Source organism: Platichthys flesus, chromosome 9 (assembly GCF_949316205.1).
Source record: "Platichthys flesus chromosome 9, fPlaFle2.1, whole genome shotgun sequence".
Taxonomy (NCBI): Eukaryota; Metazoa; Chordata; class Actinopteri; order Pleuronectiformes; family Pleuronectidae; genus Platichthys; species Platichthys flesus.
Window position 1 is genome coordinate 857,586 of NC_084953.1, and position 20,845 is coordinate 878,430.

At 48.1% G+C, this 20,845-nt stretch overlaps 1 protein-coding gene across 9 annotated transcripts in view; it reads left to right on the forward strand.

The window, feature by feature from the left end:
• Positions 1-20,845, forward strand: part of pde4dip (phosphodiesterase 4D interacting protein) — a 64,740-nt gene that overhangs the window by 41,908 nt on the left and 1,987 nt on the right. For 5 of the 9 annotated variants that reach the window (XM_062394851.1, XM_062394850.1, XM_062394848.1 and 2 more), the window contains 31 exons: positions 115-324; positions 411-569; positions 707-805; positions 1,155-1,292; positions 1,403-1,582; positions 1,866-2,060; positions 2,144-2,398; positions 3,941-4,073; positions 6,031-6,131; positions 6,397-6,557; positions 6,821-7,109; positions 7,512-7,689; positions 7,767-7,883; positions 8,441-8,933; positions 9,666-9,901; positions 9,989-10,037; positions 14,427-14,698; positions 14,938-15,081; positions 15,231-15,416; positions 15,914-16,183; positions 16,463-16,594; positions 16,696-16,815; positions 16,951-17,140; positions 18,062-18,186; positions 18,382-18,483; positions 18,842-18,940; positions 19,050-19,237; positions 19,310-19,441; positions 19,733-19,871; positions 20,100-20,146; positions 20,284-20,410. In XM_062394851.1, coding sequence (XP_062250835.1) covers positions 115-324; positions 411-569; positions 707-805; positions 1,155-1,292; positions 1,403-1,582; positions 1,866-2,060; positions 2,144-2,398; positions 3,941-4,073; positions 6,031-6,131; positions 6,397-6,557; positions 6,821-7,109; positions 7,512-7,689; positions 7,767-7,883; positions 8,441-8,933; positions 9,666-9,901; positions 9,989-10,037; positions 14,427-14,698; positions 14,938-15,081; positions 15,231-15,416; positions 15,914-16,183; positions 16,463-16,594; positions 16,696-16,815; positions 16,951-17,140; positions 18,062-18,186; positions 18,382-18,483; positions 18,842-18,940; positions 19,050-19,237; positions 19,310-19,441; positions 19,733-19,871; positions 20,100-20,146; positions 20,284-20,410 — 5,266 coding nt within the window. The remainder of the gene's footprint in view (positions 1-114; positions 325-410; positions 570-706; positions 806-1,154; positions 1,293-1,402; positions 1,583-1,865; positions 2,061-2,143; positions 2,399-3,940; positions 4,074-6,030; positions 6,132-6,396; positions 6,558-6,820; positions 7,110-7,511; positions 7,690-7,766; positions 7,884-8,440; positions 8,934-9,665; positions 9,902-9,988; positions 10,038-14,426; positions 14,699-14,937; positions 15,082-15,230; positions 15,417-15,913; positions 16,184-16,462; positions 16,595-16,695; positions 16,816-16,950; positions 17,141-18,061; positions 18,187-18,381; positions 18,484-18,841; positions 18,941-19,049; positions 19,238-19,309; positions 19,442-19,732; positions 19,872-20,099; positions 20,147-20,283; positions 20,411-20,845) is intronic. The other 4 variants (XM_062394844.1, XM_062394846.1, XM_062394845.1 and 1 more) reach the window with 4 other exon arrangements.

The following is a 20,845-nucleotide window of genomic DNA, read 5'->3' on the forward strand; positions in this document are numbered from 1 at the left end:
CCTCTGGGTCTCAGACTCAAACCATCATCTCTCAGAAGCTCATTAAACCAGGAACATATTTATTTAAATGTCCCCCTGTGTCCCCTCCTCTTCTTCTCTGGTCTCCTCCTGCAGGCGTCGGGGGGGCAGAGTGTTGGAGGTCAGGGGGAGGTTCTGTCTCTGCAGGCCTCGCTCTTCCAGGCTCAGCTGGAGCTTCAGGCTGGAGAGCGAGCGCAGCAGCAGGCGTCCAGAACCCAGGAGGACCTGACCCGGGCCCTGCAGAGGCTGGAGACCGACCTGCAGGGGGCGCTGCAGCACAGGAGGGATGCTGAGCAGCACAACCAGGTGAGAGGGACTGAACAGAGGATGAGGAAGAGGCTGCAGGTTGTGGGCTCTGGCCTGATGTTGTGTTGTTGGTGTGCGACCCGCAGGAGCTGCAGTCGGTTCTGGACAAGGCTCGATCGGCCCTGAAGGAGAGAGAGGAGCAGCTGAGGGAGGGCGAGCAAGAGAGGGAGAGCGAGAGGGAGGAGAGAGAGAAGACCATCACACAGCTGACCACATCGCTTCAGACCAAAGATCAGCTGCTGGAGGTCCGACACACACAAACCAACACACTGTGCACAACAACACAACTCCTCACTGTGTCAGGACGACGTAGAAACAGAAGCAGTAGAATCAAAGCTCAGGTGATTCATGTTGGACTAAACCTCCTGTTTCCTGCCCTCAGGAGTACTGGGAGCTGCTGGACGACCAGTCCAACCAGAGGAGAGACGCTCAGCTGCACAAGCTCCGGCAGCGAGTCAGAGAACGAGATCGAGCTCTGGAGGTGAAGAGCCGTCGCTCTGTGAAGCTGCTCTAGAGAGGCAGCGTCTGGCTGCTCTAGTTTCAGAACTGAGTCGTGTGTCGTACAGAAACACTTCAATCATGAGTCATTTATTCAACCAGTAAACCCACTGGGTTCCATTAAGGGAGTGATGGAGAAGACAGAGATTGACCTGTTTATGTCGTGTTATTAAATCTCTGCCTCCGGCTCCTGTAACGTTTCTTATTGATGAAGCAGATCACAAAGCTGAATATGAATATTAACACAAAACAACTGAGAGACGAGGCTTTATTAAATTTAATATTCAAATCAAACGGTCAGATTCAGTGACATCACAGTTTTCATTGTGCAGCGAGCGGTGGACGAGAGGTTCCGCTGTGTGGAGGAGAAGGAGGAGGAGTCTCGCCGTCTCCGACTGCTCCTCAGAGAGAAGGAGAGAGACCTGGAGAGACAACGCTGCGTCCTGGACAACAACGAGGAGACCATCACTGTGAGCGCACACACACAGACACACACTCACAGGAACACAAACACTCACCCCTCCTCTCCTGGATCAATCTGTTGTGTGTGTCTGTGTGTGTGTGTGTGTGTGTGTGTCAGAGCCTGGAGCTGCTGCTGCGTGGTAAAGCCGTGGAGCTGCAGCAGGTGGTGGACGCCTGGAGGAACGTTCAGCGGCAGCGGCAGGAGAGTGAGGAGCTGCAGAGCTGGTCCCTGAGGGAGAGAGACGCCATCATCAGGCAGCTGCAGGGGGCGCTGCTCGCCCGGACGCAGGAGGCGCAGGTACAGAGGAGCAACAGCCTGAAGAACCAATATGACCTGATTCTCCCTCAAGGATTCACATCTCCTCCTCTTCTTCTTCCTCTTTTTCCTCTTCTTCTTCTTCCTCTTCTTCTTCTTCCTCTTCTTCTTCCTCTTGTTCTTCTTCTTCTTCTCCTTCTTCCTCTTCCTCTTCTTCTTCTTCTTCTTCTTCTTCTTCTTCTTCTTCTTCCTCTTCTTCTTCTTCTTCTTCTTCCTCTCCTTCTCCTTCTTCCTCTTCCTCTTCTTCTTCCTCCTCGCCCCTCAGGACCTGCGCTGCCCCCTGCTGGCTCAGGTCCATTCGGCTCCCAGCGACGTTCTGGAGGAGCTGAAGCTCCGCCTCCAGCTCAAAGACCGCCTCTTCCAGGAAGTTCTGTCCGATCGGACCCGTCAGGCCCAGGAGCACCAGGACCAGGTCCAGGGTCTGCTCACGTCCATCGGCTCCAGGGACCAGTACATCCAGGTAGAGCAGAGGAGCTTGAAGTCACACACACAGATATTAATCTAACTTTCATAAACGTGTAAGTGACTCAGCTCCTCCTCCAGGACACGGCCCTGCAGCTCGGGGACGTGATGACCGAGCAGACCTCCAGACTCCAGGAGCTCCGCAGACAGCTGAGCTCCGGATCCGGGTGGAGGTCCGACTCCCGAACCGACTCGGCCCTGGAGCTGCAGGCGGCGCAGGAGGAGCTGCGTCTGGCGCTGAGGAGGGAGAAGGAGAACCAGGAGCTGAGCAGGAGTCAGACATCGAGGCTGGACGCCCTCAGCAGGACGCTGCTGGTGAAGGAGGAGCTCATCAGGGTCAGTGAGAGGGAGGAGCAACCACACAACAACACACACACAACAACACACACACAACAACACACACACAACAACACTCACAGAACAACACACACTAAACAACACACACACAACAACACTCACACAACAACATTCACACAACAACAGACACACAACAACACACACACAACAACAGACACACAACAACACACACACAACAACACACACACAACAACACTCACACAACAACACTCACACAACAACACTCACACAACAACACTCACACAACAACACTCACACAACAACAGACACACAACAACACACACAACACACACAACACTCACACAACAACACTCACACAACAAAACTCACAGAACAACACACACACAACAACACTCACACAACAACACTCACACAACAACAGACACACAACAACACTCACACAACAACATACACAACAACACACACACAACAACAGACACACAACAACACTCACACGACAACACTCACACAACAACACACACACAACAACACTCACACAACAACACTCACACAACAACACACACACAACAACACTCACACAACAACAGACACACAACAACACTCACACAACAACATACACAACAACACACACACAACAACAGACACACAACAACACTCACACAACAACACACACACAACAACACTCACAGAACAACACACACTAAACAACACACACACAACAACACTCACACAACAACATTCACACAACAACAGACACACAACAACACACACACAACAACAGACACACAACAACACACACACAACAACACTCACACAACAACACACACACAACAACACTCACACAACAACACTCACACAACAACACTCACACAACAACACTCACACAACAACACTCACACAACAACAGACACACAACAACACTCACAGAACAACAAACACTAAACAACACACACACAACAACACTCACACAACAACACTCACACAACAACACTCACACAACAACAGACACACAACAACACACACACAACAACAGACACACAACAACACTCACACAACAACACTCACACAACAACACTCACACAACAACACTCACACAACAACACTCACACAACAACACTCACAGAACAACACACACACAACAACACTCACACAACAACACTCACACAACAACAGACACACAACAACACACACACAACAACACTCACACAACAACAGACACACAACAACACACACAACACACACAACAACACTCACACAACAACACACACACAACAACACACACACAACAACACTCACACAACAACACTCACACAACAACACTCACACACTGACTTCAGCAGAACTTTGTGTATCTCACTTCCTGCTGATGTTTCATTTTACCAACACTCAGGAAACGTTCTCACTCTGTGGGTTTGAAAACTTTTCATCTTCAGTTTTTCTTTCTCAACGTTTAAAAAGATAAAACCCACGTTGTCCCCGATCGCTCCTCATGTTCTGAGGCCGCAGGTTTGATTCCGTCCCAGCTCTTCACTGCATGTCTTGACCGTGTGTGTATTACAGGACCTCCAGAGGCAGATGGTAGAACCTTCAGATCTCCAGCTGGTCGAGCGCCTGACGCAGGAGGTCCAGGAGCTGAGGGAGAGCCTGGTCCAGCGGGACGGCGCCGCCCTGCAGAGGCAGCCTGAGTTTGGAGGTGGGCATCAGAGAAGCATGGGACAGTATTTGTAACGGCGACTCCCCCAGCAGCTGGAGGCGGGGCCTATGGTGGCGGTGGTCTGCATGGAGGGACTCGCTGTGGTGGCGGTGGCGCTCTTTGATTTCCCACTAACACTGAACATGTTTAATGGTTACGATGGTGATGATGGATATGGAGCAGGAGGGACGTTTGGCTTCTAACAGGAAACTCTCCTCAGTGTGTGTCAGCTTCTCAACACCAGGAGGGAGAAGTCGGTTTCATGAATGAGAGGATTTTTATGAGCTGGAGGAGATTTGTGTTTTTCTGTCTCCAACTTCATCAGAAGAATGAAATGTCACAGAAATACACTGAACACAAAACTGTGAAATTAATATATTATTTTCTATTTGGTTTGTGCCTCTGAGAATCGCTTCAGTCAAATTCTGACTTGTCAACATTAATCTGTAAAGACTAGTTCTAGGTTTCTACACAAACGTCTTGATGTCCAATACAGAAGCTTCAACAAAACATCTCAAAGTATAAAGTACACACAGAAAAGAGACATTTTAATTTATCAATATTCATCAGATCTGATTAGTTGCACTGATTAAACCACTAAAGGCTAAAAGTCTGAATATTAGTTTTCTCTTTTTCTTTTTTGTAAACGAAACATTTTTATTCATTTTAGAACAATTTAGAACTTATTAAATTATTATATATTATTTGAAGCTTTGTTTCAGTGTAAATATTGTGAATTTGTATGAAAGCATCAGTTAATGTCATTGTATATTTTTGTCTGTGTGCGTGTGCGTGCGCATGTGTATGATCAGCAACATTAACAAGCCTAATCAATTTCTGCACATGCTTTCTTTACTTAACATGAAATTAATAAGTTATACTTGTTATTAATGATTGTGACATTATTAGTGTTTAATAATATGAACATATTTGCATATTATTATAATATATTAATATGTTTTCAGTGAACGTTTATGAAGAAACTGATTTCAAACGTTTTAAATGTTTCTTTGCTTCTGTGACATTGGAAATGAATGATTGTGATTAAATGATTTTCACACTGGAGCAGAAAGTAGAAATGTTTTAATGAAGCAGTGAAGTCGTTCTGCACGTTTCACTGGAATCAACTTCTCTTATGATCTGAACGAGGGTTTATCTGAAATCACACGTTTAAAGCTCCAGTTGCACCAAAGCACAGAACAGCCCAGTTGTGATGCTCACAGACACACAAGGTTTGTCGTTGTTGTGTTTCCACAGTTTCCAAAACTCACTTAAGACTTACTAACATTTAATGTGTCATATTGTCCTCCACATGAATTTAGTTTATTGACTAAAACTGAACATACACAAGAAATAATCTGAACGGTAATATAACAGATTTCAGAGGAGGTCACATGGTCACAGTTATACAAACATCCCTGATGATGATGCTATCATCTTTATTCAAGATGTATGATCCTGCATATAAAGTCTCACAGGCCCAGATTACCCAGAATCCTGTTCTGCTGAAACCAGCTTCTCCTGTTGATGGAGGCATTTTGTCCATGAAGCATTTTTTAAATTAAATCTTCATATTAAAGATTGAAAACAGTAGATGAGTTTATATTAACAGAAACAGAATCGGCTCGTGTTCAGGTAGATAATTGTTAATTAGTGTGAAAGGAATATATTCTCTAGTGTTCAGAAACACTGTGTGTGTGTGTGGGGGGGGGGGGATGGACCAGACGTCAGACGTGCAATTGCATAATAACACATAATTACAAACATCAAACGAGTTCTTTACTTGATTCATGGAGAACAAGCAGCTTCTTCTCAAGCTCAAACTATCTAGAGCTCAAGTTGTGTGATCAACCGACATCATGTTTGTTCTGTGTCAGACACTCAGTAGAAAAGTAAAAACTAAATGAACTGAATGAAAGAAGAATTCTTAATTTTTTTACTTTTTTACATTTTGTAGAACCGAGTTCAGACGATGAAGACGATGATGAGAACAGCGAGGAAGAGGAGAGCGTTGATGAAGAGGAGGCTGAACTGAGGCTCCAGACGCTGAGCACCAAGGTAGGAAACCCAGTCCGTGACCAGGTCTGTTTGTATTCCATCAATTTACTGATTTAACTCATCACAAACACAAACACTTGAACAAGAACTGACCAAAATGACAAAACAGAAATTGACTTGACTCTTGACACTTGACTCTGGACTTTGGTCCACGTCCCGTCTGCTAACATGGAGGACGCAGGGTTCTATACTGAATCCAGCCACCAGGGGGACCCCTATGATTCAGCCTCACTTTAGGCGTCATGGCGTCCCTGTTCATTTACAGTGCTCCCTGTCTGAACAGCTGTGTGCCGGTCCGGTGAAGGAGGGTCAGGGCCTGACGGAGGTGAAGCAGCTGGTGGAGCAGAAGAGGGCGGTGGAGAGGGAGCTGACGGAGCTGAAGGCTCAGCTGGAGAAGAGCGGCTTCTCCTCGCTCTCACACATGAGGTAGGACATCCACACACATGCTGTTTAGATTCAGACTCCGGGACCACCTGATGAGTTAAAGGTCAAAGGTCAGTTTCATTATAAATGTCTATTGATTATTTCACATCTTTAGTTTTATTCTGTTACCCTCTGTGTATTTCATATTAGTATCAATAAACCTTGAGTCACTTTTCAAATATTCCACATGTGAAACTACGTCAGATTAATACGTTTGGATGTTTTCATTTACATTTTCATTTAACAGAATTTAATTCTCTTTAAAGGAAAGCTCTGCTGAGCCTCCAGGCACAGAACCAGGATTTAAACCATCGGCTGCAGGCGGACGGTCCACACCACCAGGAGGAGGAGGCGGAGGAGGAGGAGGAGGAGCTGGATGTGACCATTGGAGAGGAGGAGGAGGAAGAGGAGGAGGAAGAGGAGGGCTCAGAGATGTGGGAGGCCTGGGACAGTGACTTGTCTCTGTCTCACACCGACGTCCAGACCAGGGACGAGCCGAGGCCGGACGGAGCCTCCAGATCAAAGCGTCCTCAGCAGCTCAGCTCCGTCTCTCAGGTAAGAACCAGGAAGTGTCTCTCACGTCTTCATGTGTTTAAACATGTGAGGGACACGTGTGATGGATTCTGAAATATAATTCATATATTTATTCTTCCTTCCCGCTTCTGATGAGAGTGAAGTTTTCTTTCCTTTTTTATTTATTTTATTTGTTAAACAATCCTTTATTCTAATCATTGTCATATATCTTGTTGCTGTTAGGTTAGTGTTAACGTCTTATCTGTATTCAGAGTAAAGTTCATTTATCTGAAGCTCATGTGTATTTCCTTTTTTTATTCCTTTAATTTTACTTCTTGATACATGTGTTTACGAATCTTCTGATAAACTGTTGACAAAACAAATCTTTTCTAAGAAGAACTATAATAAAGCTGAAAGTCGTGATCATCACATCGTTGTGAACAGTGTGTCCAGGCCGAGCTGCGTCCCAGCATGCACCTGGGCGGTGCTGCCGCCCCTGAGCGGACGGAGCAGACGCTTCTCCTGCAGCAGAGGAGCAAGGAGCTGAGGGAGCGGCTGATGGTGTCGGAGGCCACGGTGAAGGCTCAGGCCGAGCAGCTCAAAGACTTCAGGGAGCTGCTCAGTGAGTCCCCCTTCTGGTCAGTGAGTGTCTCTCAGGGACAAACACCCGTCACAGAAATGTCTCCTGTGTCTCTGCAGCGGAGACGGCGGTGCAGCAGGACAGTAAGCAGATCCAGGTGGACCTGCAGGACCTGGGCTACGAGACGTGTGGCCGCAGCGAGAACGAGGCGGAGAGGGAAGACACCAGCAGCCCAGGTATTCAGCCCCCCCCCCCCCCCCCCCCCCACGAGTCACACACATAGATATTATCATCTTTGACTGTGACTGATTATTATCAAGATCCATGATCAGATGTCTGGAGAACATCCACTTTACTAGAGGAAGGAGATTCATGGAGCCTGGTGGAGTTGTAATGATGACTTAGAAACACTAGAGGTCAGCAGACCACACCTCTAACAGCTCAAGTTCATCCTCCACCATCAGGCTCCTCATGAAACCCAGTTAAACTGGATCTGCAGCACGTTGAGGTTCACTGGTGTGAACCTGCTGGAGAGTTGATGTGGGAGTGAAACCAGTAAGACGATGAGTCACAGTGAAATCAGGGAAGGTTTAATGATTTCCAGCTTGTGGTGTCAGAATAATCTTAAAAATGAATTTCCAACTGGGGAAGTTCAGCTGACTCATCCAGACTGATTGACCTTCTGTGACCCGACCACTGAAAATCAATGAATGAATGAATAACTGTGTTTAATGTGTTTCCTGTACTTACTGTATTTAATGTGTTTAATGTGTTTACTGTGTGTCCCTCTCAGAGTTCGATGACCTGGAAATGTGCACGTCTCTGGACTGTGGCTCCCAGTGGTGGCCCACCACCACCCCCACCACCACCACCACCACCACCAGCAGCTCTACCTTCACCAAACCCACCACCCAGATCCCCGGCTCGGAGGAGGCGTCCTCTCTCCAGCGCCTGGTGGAGGACCTCCGCTCGCAGCTGTCCCGCTCGCAGGCCGTGATCCGCGGCCTCCAGCACCGCCTCCGCTCCCTCTCCACCTCCGGAGACGACCCCCCCACAACGCCCCGCAAGGTCAACTGGTGCTTCCAGGCCTCGCCCTCGCACAGCGGCACGGAGGACGACGAGGGCTGGCAGTCGTCTGACGGGGGGGCGCTGGCCTCCCCTCGTCAGCCCCACCCAGACAAGGGCCTCCAGCAGCTGGAGTCCAGAGTGGACGCTCTGGAGAACCAGCTGAAGAAAGGAGGGAAGACGTCCATCGAGCAGGACGGGAAGTCTGCCACCTGGCCGGGGTGAGAGAAGCCACCTCTCTCTCTTCAAGCATTCATACTTTTATTTAAAAATAAACACTTCATAATCATCAATAATACAGGAAAGTATTAAAGTGTTCAGAAATGATTTGTGTGTTTCTGAAAGAGGACGAGACTTCTGTGGAAATAAACTTTACAATGAATTTAACAAAATGTTATGAAAACAGGGGAAAGTTTTGATCAATTATCTTAAGATTAGTTTGTTAAACAATTACAATAAAGAATAAAGGCTGTGATCATTTCATTATTGGATCAATCAGTTCCCTCCTGAGGGTTCAGCCTGATCCTTTGATCACTGGAGGCGTTAGATCACAGCCCGGCCGAGTCGCTGCGTGTGAATCAGGTGTGACACAGATGTTCTCTGTGAATCAGGATTCACATGAGGGGGGGAACATGTCCTTCAGTGAACATGTGGAAGAGAAGGAGGAACGCCTCCTGAAGTCCAGAGGATCAGTGAGACATGAAACATGTATAAAAGTAAGATCCTCACAGTTCAGGGTTAATTCTACTGAGACTGAAAAGGTCTGTTCATAAACTGCTTTAAAATCTGAACTCTATATAGTGTTTTGACATTTGCTGGAGTTTGAATAATTAGGAGCTTGCAGGGTGAAGTATTTGTTATTGTGACAATATTTGATCAGGAATCATATCATTTCCTGTTGTTATGTATTTGATCCTAAATGACCTCACAGTCGTGTTTCTCTGTGTCGGCAGGAAGTTCGACTCTCTGATCCAGACTCAGGCCCGAGAGCTGTCTCACCTGCGCCAGCGGCAGAGGGAGGGGCGTGGCCTGTGCAGCATCCTGACCCAGCACCTGGGCGACACCACCAAGGCCTTCGAGGAGCTGCTGAGGGCCAACGACATCGACTACTACCAGGGCCAGAGCTTCAGGGAGCAGCTGGCTCAGAGCAGCGCTCTGGCACAAAGAGTCGGAGCCAAGATCAGCGGACGTGAGTCAGATCCTTGATTTCATCAGTCACTGGTTCCTGCAGCTGAAGAGTTATTCCATATAAACACAAATGATTTCACAACCTCAGGAGATCAGCCTGAAGATCCAGATGAGAAGACGGAGCTGCTCGCCATCCGGTCAGTGCTCGTTACACTTCATGCTCCCTCCATGTTCCCTTCATGTTTAAGACATGTTCCCGCCATGTAAACATGACGTAAATTTATATTTACGTCATGTTTACATCATGTTCCCTCCATGTTAACGTTATGTTCCCCCCATGTTTACGACATGTTCCCTCTTTGTTTACTTCATTTTTACGTCATGTTCCCCCCATGTTAACGTCATGTTCCCTCTTTGTTTACGTCATGTTAACGTCATGTTCCCTCTTTGTTTACGTCATGTTAACGTCATGTTCCCTCTTTGTTTACGTCATGTTAACGTCATGTTCCCCCCATGTTAACGTCATGTTCCCTCTTTGTTTACGTCATGTTAACGTCATGTTCCCTCCATGTTCCCCCCATGTTAACGTCATGTTCCCTCTTTGTTTACGTCATGTTAACGTCATGTTCCCTCTTTGTTTACGTCATGTTAACGTCATGTTCCCTCCATGTTCCCCCCATGTTAACGTCATGTTCCCTCTTTGTTTACGTCATGTTAACGTCATGTTCCCTCCATGTTTAGTGATGGTGTTGTTTGACACCAGCCTTGATGCTGGTTACTGGAAAGTATCGGTGTGTGATGCTGATGTTTGTTCCTCGGGGCAGAATAATCAGCTGCTCGCTAGATAATGATTGATGACCTCACTGGTTAGAGCTGATTCACTAATTAATGAGGGAGGAGAAGGGCGGGTGGGCTGGGTGGACACGTAACGACCTGGTCACATGACTCTGGATGTCATTTTTCTTTGTGAATGTTTTAAGATGATTGATACATGATGAAACATCTCCAAGAATAATTTTGAAACTAAAGACATGTCACAAGGGAAATGTATTTTAAACAAGTTTATTGAAATGAAAGAAGGGTCCTGAAACGTGTCTTCTGTGAAATGACCAGCAGGGGGCGACTCCACTGGTTGTTTCTATAGAAAGTGACTCGACTTCTCACTTTATAACAACACTAAACATTCTCCTCAGGAGTTTCTGTCTCAGTCTCTAGTTTCAAGTCTTCTTCAAACAGATGATGTTCATTTAGTGAATTATGATCATTTAGAGTCAAACAGACCACCATCATCATGACATCATCATGACATCATCATGACATCATCATGACATCTTCATGACATCTTCATGACATCATCACATCCTCCTGGTCACAGTTGACGTCCGGGTCTTTTCCTAAATTTCCCTCCGGATCAATCAAGAATCAATCCGTGTTGACTCACAGCTCCTCCCCCTCTGCAGCTCATTGGTCAGGACGTCCAGCTCAGTCATGTATTTATTAATTTTTGCTGCGGTGGCGTGACCGTCGGGCTCAGAGCTCATGAGTCCGGCTGATCGCTCGTCTCATTAAACACAGAGACAGCAGACGTGATGGGAGACGACACACGAGGACAAACTACAGTTCAAATAAGGTGCTGCCTTAAATACAGGAAGGGGGGGGGGGGGGGAGCACTGCAGTAATCTAACATCATGTTGTTGGAGCACAGATGGTCGAGCAGATGTGAAGCAGAGTTTTCATGTTTTCTGCGACAGTCATTTGATTCGTTTCTATTATCGAAGGCAGAAATGTTCCTGACTGAATATGATCCTGTTCACAACCTGGAGAACCAGAAAATATCAATTTACCAAACAATTCAAAAAACAAATCTTTAAAATTTAACAAAACTCCACTTTTATTGGTGCTTTTATGTGTGTGTATGAATTATATATATATATTTATATATACATAAAAATATATTTAACATAAGATGTATCTTCCAACAAAATACAATCAAATATATAGAATATATAATGAAATAAATATATAATTTCTAAAGTTGAATTTTGAATCATTTCTACATTATTAATTCTGTAAAATAAACGTTTTTATATCAGCAAACATTAAAACAGATAAATGTGAATCTTTTGATTTATATCAGACAACTGCAATAAATAAATCAAATTCTACTGAAGATAAAATCTTTGTCCAAATGAAACACACACGAGTGATGAGTGTGCACGTGCTGCGAGTGTGACGCTGTGATGTCATAATGCTGCCGAGGCTTTCTCTGCGCTCGGCTTCTAATCAGGTTAAGTTATTAAGAACTCGGCTGGGGAGGAAATAGGTCAGAGAGAGGGAGGGAGGAGAGAGGGAGGAGAGAGAAAGTGAGAGAGAGGGGGGGGGGTGAAGCAGAGAGAGAGGCAGCATCAGTTCTCTTCAGTGCAGCAGCAGCAGCACATGGTGAGGAACGTCCTGCAGCTCTGATCTTCTTCCTGCCAGGATCTTCTCTGTGTGTCGGACACGTTCTTACACCTTCTGCTCGGCAGCAGAAGAACCTCACGCTGGGTTTCACGTGTTTGAAAACAGGAGGAAGTTCTGCTTCGTGGACCCTCGTCCGTTCAGCTGCTGTTTATCTCTCTCTCTGGCGTTTGGTGGAGCGTGAGCTCTCGAGCCCCCGGGACCCGGACATCCTTTAGTACGTCCCTCTCTGCCCTGCTCCCTTTGTGATGCTCTGTTGTCACCACAGTCGCCCGCAGGTCTGAGGCTGGAGGTTTCACCATCAAGGCTTCAGCACAAAAGAGACTCATTTAAGGAGCAGAGACGAGAAGAGAGGGTTTGAAAAATAACATTTTATCACTTTCAAACAAAACGTGGAGAGAGAGGGAGGCAGGCTTCAGCTCGGAGTTTCCTCGGGCTGTTGAGCAATGTTTCTGTTCGTTGGCCTTTGAATTCATTTCGTGATAATCTCATCCTGCGCTGGTAGAGCAACATCTACAGACTGTGCTTTTATCAGAGCTGCACTCTGGATACGATGCTCTGGATCTCTGCCGTCAAACCTTCTGACTGATCTGTTGTGGTGGAATCTAAAACGTGGGGATGCAAGCGAACGCACAAATACTCTAAACCTGCTGTGAGACATGCAAAACATGAAGGACTTCAACCTTAGACTTGGGATCAGTTAACACACCTCCAGGATCCACAGCGTCCAACATCCATCTCTCTGGGAAGACCGGACCTAATCTGGATTTACTTTACACCTGATCGTCCACTCGCTCGGTCATCCCTTTATCCCTCTCTCACACACACACTCTCACACACACACTCACACACAGACACACACACACAGACACACACACTCACACACACACACACACACACACACACATACACACACTCACACACACTTAGGGGTCAGGACCTCGGAGCTAATGAGCCTCACTCGGTTTCCTCTGGAGACCCGGCTGAGAGGAAAAACAGCAGAACAAGTTTGACGAGGATCCAGGAGTCTGTGAGAGACGGAGGAGGGAGACATGGTCGCTCAGTAGCCGGACAGGGGGGCAGAGGAGCAGGGGTCAGGGGTCAGGGGTCAGGGGTCGGGGGTCGGAGGAGGGCGATGGCTCCTCTGTGGAAGGCCATGCTGTCTAAGAGCAGCCCACTGTACAGAGACGCTCTGTTCTCCTTCTCTCTGTGGGAGTGGAAGGCTCAGGAGCGAGAGCTGCTGCTGCTGAGGAGACACACTGACAGGGACAGGAGGACGCTGCTCACTCAGCTGGACAAGTAAGACCCCGTCCACACAGAGAGGGAGACCAATCACATGTCTCCTGCAGAAGAAATCAAAGGATAGTTCCCACTAGTTCAGTGTTTGTTGTAACGTCTGTGATGTTGTTGATACTTCAGGATTATTCCTCTTCTTTAGTTTGTGAGCAGAACTTTTTATAAACAGTCTGTGTTCCAGAGTGAAGCTTGAAAACCTTGTGTTCATCCGACCTGGTTTATCTGCACTGACGAGTTTATAGTTAATGTATTTCATAACCCATTTATCTGAATTTCTCTCTTACTGTTCAAGTGTTTGTTTTTATATTAGTTTGAAAGATGACGAAAGGATTTTAGAGGCAAAATGATGCTTTTACTTTGAAGGCAAATCGCCAAACAGGAAGTGATTCTGTGGATGTTGTTGCCCTGCTGGAGCACAGCTGATCTGACCTTCTGTCTCTGTCCGTCTGTCTCTGTCCTCCTGTCTCAGTCCGTCTCTCATGGTGAAATGAAAATAATCAAATTATCACAATGATCTGAGGTTTGACCACTGCTGTAGTTTATCTGAGGACCTAGAAGAAGACATGTCCCACTCAGTCCACAGACTGATCCCTGGGGAACTAAGAATAAACTGAGTGTGAAGCCCATGAGATAGATGGACCTTCTAGTTGCTGAGATGAACTCTATTCATTTGGAAACTTTTCAAGCTGACCTGAGAACAGATTCTCTAACCAGGGAGAAGATGCTTATCACCTCCTCTGCCCAGATGTTTGCTGAAGATCCCTGAGACTGAAATAAAGTTGATGGACTTTAGAAGACGTATTAATTATAATTTATATGTTTGTGTGTTACAGACTCAGTAAGGAGCTGCAGCAGAAAGATAAGATCATCGAGTCTCTTCGCTCCAAACTGAACCAGCATCTTCATCATCATCATCATCATCACTCTCATCGCTCTGACACGCCCGGCAGCAGCCACGCCCTCTCCGACACCTCCGACCAATCGGATCGCATCTCCTACGTGTCCGATGAGCATGGATCCACGAACGGGGACCTGGATCTCTGCTCGGACGGGGACGCTGCCAGTGAGCTGGGTCAGGAGGACACGTCCAGCCGAGTCGTCCCAGGTGAGAGCGTCTGTCCCGTGGGTTTGTCCTTACAGGATGTAGCAGCTGCGTGTCTCACTGGACACACGTGAGGAGAGGAGTCAACACGGGTCAGACAACAAATCTACTTATCATCACTTTAAATCCACTTCCTGACTTTAGTCATGTGACGTCTCTGTTCCTCAGTGTCACACACACTGTCTCTGTGTCCGTCCCCCCCGTCCTGTCCTCAGGTGACATCAGACTCTTTTCATTTCCAGACTCTCACAGTAGCACCGTGTCCCACCACCCGTCTGTCCCTCCATCCATCGCCTCATCCCACAGAACCCAGTCCTGCCTCAGCTGTCCCAGCATGCATTGCCCCAGCTCGCCACACAGAGCTGTGGACATGCAGAGTCAGACAGGTAGGACGAGGTTACATCATCCTGTTGTTTCACCTTGTTCCTCCGACCGGCTGCTTCCTGCAGATCTTCTTCTTCTACTGTCTCTGTCTCTCTTCTCCTTTAATTTGTCCCTCATTCCATCTCTGTCTGTCACACTTCCACTCCTCCAGCTCCAGCTTCAGTCTTCACCTCCGCCCCACTGTTTCCTCCCCCTGTTTCCTCCGCACCCTTACCTGTTCCTCCTCCCGCCTCCACCCTGCGACCCCGTGTCCCCGGCGGGGGGGGAGCAGGCTTCACGCTGGCTGAGGTGCACCAGGAGCTGCAGATGTTACAGAGGCAGCTGGGAGCCAGTGAGAGTGCGTCTCTCGGCCTGTCAATGCATGAGTGTGTGTGTGTGTGTGTGTCCGTGTGTGTGTGTGTGCATTAACAAACAGTTCTAAACTTAGTAATTCTGTCGGACTGAGAATTTCAATAACACAAAAGTTTCTGAGGATGACGAACAGCTGCTCTACAAGCTCCGCCCCTCGCCTGAAGAGACCCGGCCAATCAGCTGCTGCTTCACAGGACGAACATTAACTGCACTAAATGAGTTTAAATGTCCCTCCTCTTCCTCCTCCTCTTCATCCTTCTGTTGTTTCTCTCATTTAATGACTTCACTCGATGTCTGGTGAAGCCAGAGGGTTCAGCTGCAGAGGGATTTACTCTGTAAACTAGAAACCAGACAGATTTATTCTGATTAACAGAGAGAGAGAAATCCGTCCCTCTGTCCGTCTCACTAACACTTCATCACTTCTAACCCCAGTCTGCTGGATTTTTGTGTTTTTCATTTCATTTGTTCTTTTGTCTTCTGTAGGATTTTCCACTCCTCAGTCCAAACCTCTCCAGGGTTTCCCGTTCGCCCACCAGGGGGCGGACGCCTCAGGCTTCCTGCCGCTCTCGCTCCACGGCTACCAGCCGTCTCCATTCAGCAGCAGCCTGGACGCCAGTTTAGCAATGAAAGCCGGGGCCAGTCTGCTGGAGAGCAGTGCATTGTGGGATACGACCTACAGTACCCGACCGGCGAGACTCGGAGCCGACCTGTCGTCAGGATCCTCAGGGTACCAGTCGGGCACCAGCCACACAGGTGAGACCTTCTTCAATGTCACTGAGCCAGGACTCAAACTGAGGCTTTAACCAGATGTTTCAAATTCATGAAATTAATTAAAATCTGTTTTATTCTGATGAATCAACAATAAAATTTGTTTGGACAAATAGATGGTTAACAGAGAGTCTGTGAAGCACGAGGACGTCATCATGTCTGATCTGCAGTGAACCAGCAGAAACACTTCTCTAATGCTCTGTGGTGATTGTGTGTCTGTGTCTGTATATGTGTGTGTGTCTGTGTGTGTGGTTGTGTCTTCAGGGGCGGAGCTGATGAAGGAGCACCTGAGAGAAGTGAGGAGTCTGAGGCAGAGACTGGAGGACTCCATCCACACCAACGACCGCCTCCGCCAGCAGCTGGAGGACAGACTGGCCCGCGCCTCCACGGAGAAAGGTAACGACTATGAAGAGGAGACGACTCACTGCAGACACACAACCACAACACGCAGAACAACACACGTTCAGCACATTGGATTCACTCCCCCTCCTCCTCAGGTGCCCCTACCAACATCTACATCCAGGGTCTGGACTCGGTCGGTCAGCTCTCCTCTGAGATCCGACTCCTGAAGGAGGAGAACGTCCGTCTGCAGAACCAGCTGAAGCAGAACACTGCAGGTACACAGATGATGATGATGATGATGATGATTATAGATTATCTTTGGGTTTCTGAAGGTGGTTTGGTCCAGATCAAGGTGTAATGTCCCCCCTGTCCCCCCCGTCCCCTGTCTCCCTCCCCCCCGTCCCCTGCAGACGGCTGTAAGGAGGCAGATCAGCTGAGGGAGGCGGCGCTCCTGGACCGGGCCAGACTGAAGGAGGCGGAGCTGGCTGTGGATAAGTGGGCGGAGCAAAGCAGGAAGCTGCAAGCTGAAGCTGAAGCTCACGACCGAGAAAACACACAACTGAGAGAAGAGAGAGAGAGGAGACAGGAAACCATCAACAGGTGAGGGGGGGGGAGAGAGAGAGAGAGAGAGAGAGAGGAGACAGGAAACCATCAACAGGTGAGGGGGGGGGAGAGAGAGAGAGAGAGAGAGAGAGGAGACAGGAAACCATCAACAGGTGAGGGGGGGGGGGGAGAGAGAGAGAGAGAGGGGAGACAGGAAACCATCAACAGGTGAGAGAGAGAGACAGAGAGAGAGAGAGCGAGAGAGAGAGAGAGAGAGAGAGAGGAAACCATCAACAGGTGAGGGGGGGGGGGAGAGAGAGAGAGAGAGAGAGAGGAGACAGGAAACCATCAACAGGTGAGGGGGGGGGGGAGAGAGAGAGAGAGAGAGAGAGGAGACAGGAAACCATCAACAGGTGAGGGGGGGGAGAGAGAGAGAGAGAGAGAGAGAGAGAGAGAGGGGAGACAGGAAACCATCAACAGGTGAGGGGGGGAGAGAGAGAGAGAAAGAGAGAGAGAGAGAGAGGAGACAGGAACCCATCAACAGGTGAGGGGGGTAGAGAGAGAGAGAGAGAGAGAGAGGAAACCATCAACAGGTGAGGGGGGGGGGAAGAGAGAGAGAGGAAACCATCAACAGGTGAGGGTGGAGAGAGAGAGAGAGAGAGAGAGAGAGATTGTGTGTGTGAGTGTGTGAGAGACAGTGTGAGTGTGTGTGAATGTGTGTTGTCCCGTGTCCTCAGTGATGTCCTTGTGAGGCTGTGTGTGTGAGTGTGTGTTGTCCCGTGTCCTCAGTGATGTCCTTGTGAGGCTGTGTGTGTGAGTGTGTGTTGTCCCCTGTCCTCAGTGATGACCTTGTGAGGCTGTGTGTGTGAGTGTGTGTTGTCCCCTGTCCTCAGTGATGTCCTTGTGAGGCTGTGTGTGTGAGTGTGTGTTGTCCCGTGTCCTCAGTGATGTCCTCATGACGCTGTGGTTGTGTGACAGGCTCCAGCAGCAGGTGGACGTCCTCCAGCAGCAGCTGAGGGACGGACACAGTTTGGTCCAGACTCTGCAGAGCGAGCTGCAGCTGCGTCTCAGAGGGGGCGGAGTCTCCACCAACACACACTCAGGTAAACATCTGTAAACATCAGCTTCTGTAGAAACATCTGGAGTCACAGTTCAGGGTCACAAACATGAGAACATCTGAATCGATGGTGAATGTTGAACTAGTCCTTTCTTCTGTCTCTGAGCAGAAACCTCTGATGGCGCTGAAGACCTGTGTGTGTTGCTCATCTGTGTTTGTGTGTTTGTGTGTTTCTCCACAGGTCAGGTCGGGGACAGCCTCACCTTTGACCCCAGGGAGCTGCACGTTCAGCTGGAGCAGCAGCTGAGTGGACAACCTGGAGCCCGGAGGCTGCTCTTCAGTGGTGAGCACGTCAACACGGAGGTGGTTTGTCCAGGTCACCATCTGTCCTCAGTCCTTTGTCCTGCCTTAACACCTTAACTGTCACGTGGTCAAACTCCTTGATTGTAATCTGATTACCTCAAATATATTTCTAATTCTGGTTGTAAATGGGGAATCAAACGCATCCTGGGTACTTTCCAGAATTTTTTTTCTAGAGTCCTGCAGGAAAAGATTTAGGGAACATATCAGGAACATGTCTGGAACATGTCTGGAACATGTGAGGAACATGTGAGGAACATGTGAGGAACATGTCCAGACTTCAGTGCAGGTCTGAGAACAGCTCCCCTGAGCTCAGTACTGATGAAGATCTTTGTCCACAGACAATGTCCCGTCTCCTCCTGTGAGAGACACTGGACTCGTCGGTCCGTCCTCTCCTCTTCATGCTGGACAGACACGTGCTGAGAACACTGGAGATCATGGTGAGAAACAAATATGAACATTTCTACCTCATTTGAAAGTTCTCTCTTCTGAAGAAGCCAGCTCCTTCAGCTCCAGCAGGTTGTTTGATGTTTGTGATTCTCCCTCCAGCCGCCTCGACCCCCACGTCCCAGACACCGGACGGTTCCTTCTCCAGCCGTCATGGCCGCCATGCCGTCGGCCACATGGATGACTTCACGGCTCTGCAGCAGCAGATCCTGGACGGCGGCACGCTGCTCCGCAGGATGGAGGCCGCCCTCCGGTCCCTGCTGGTCCCAGCCCTGCAGGACCCTCGTCAGGTGAGACCCGGCACATGAGTCTGCAGATTCAACGAGTCGGCTGACGTCTAACGAGCGTCCTCTGGTTCTCAGCCTTCAGACTCGGGATCGGTGAGGAAGCTGCTGGCGGACTCTAGGACCCTGCGACAGGTCCTGGAGGAGGCCGACGCTCTGCTGCACATGTTCTGGAGGGCCGCTCTACCGAACCCCGAGGAACCCAAACAGGTCAGTGAAGCTGCAGCAGCTGATCTGAAATCAGGAGAAGTCAGAGTCACTGAAATGTTTTCACCAGTTTGCTCTGGATAATACTGTTCATCAGGAAATCATAGTAACAGGAAGTAGAGACTGAATCACTGGACACGTAAAACCTGTTTAAAAGTAACTGAGTACTTTGTGCAGCTGCTTTGATCCCCTGTGTTTTTATTTTTCTGATTACACTGTGACTTTGTGTTAATGTGTGTGACTGTGTGTTAATGTGTGTGACTGTGTGTGACTGTGTGTGACTGTTTGTTCCAGGATCAGTCTCTGAAAGACGAGGTGGTCTCTCTCCGTCTGAAGCTCTCGGAACAGGAGCAGGCTCTCAAGGACGCCATGGAGAGAGTGAAGAGCTCCAACCGCACCAAAGACAACATGGAGACACTCATAATCAGCCAGAGTGAGTTTCATAAATCCATCAGCACACGTTTAGAGGAGATGAACACCTCGTCACTTCCATACTTCTGCACCGTGACCCACCTCTACATCTCTTAAAGGGTCACTTTAGGACAATGAAGATATTCTCCTGTAGTTCCTTGCACATCTGATAGATTGTGTGTGTGTGTGTGTGTGTGTGTGTGTGTGTGTGTGTGTGCGTGTGTGTGTGTGTGTGTGTGTGTGTCTCCAGTGTCGAGAACACGGGACGTTTTGAGGAAAGCCAAGACGAACCTACAGGTGAGTTCACAGCTTCTCACGAGTTTGAACCGTTTTCTCATCTCAAGCTCAGTCTTTAGTTCTTTAAAAGCTGACGAAGATGAAGATGATGAAGATCTCACTGTAACTCCCTCTCTCCTCCTGCTGAGTCTCCTCAGGAGAACCAGCTCAGGATTTCCTCTCTTCGCCAAATTTCTTCCTCCATACCTCCTCCTTCCTCCTCTTCCTCCCTTTATTCTTCCTTCTCCTCCTCCTCCTCTTCCTCACGCCCCTGGCCTGTTAAAGGTACGGCCCTCTGGCTCTGCTGTGTTCCATTAACATGAATATGATTAATAACACAAATATGTTTTAAACTAATCTGAGATAACGACAGAAGCTGTTTTCAGACCTGAGTTTATATTTGAGATGTGAAGAATCTCCGTGAACACATTGAGCACATGGAAGCTTCTGGTTTCTGACCAATCACATTAAAGATATAAAGAGGTTTTTAATTCATCTGCATCCCTCAGCAGAAAGCTGTTAACCCCTAAAGACCCGAGGAGACATTTTAAAAGCACTTCAACCAGAGGATTTCCAGAGCAGCCGACGGGGAGGTTTGCTCTGGATCGTTTCAGGAACAGACTCCAGGTCTGAAATCAGCTTCATTCAGGATAATGAGCAGAATCCAGATGAATCTGTCAGTTTGGACACAAACAGCTTGTTCCTCCACACGTCTGCTAA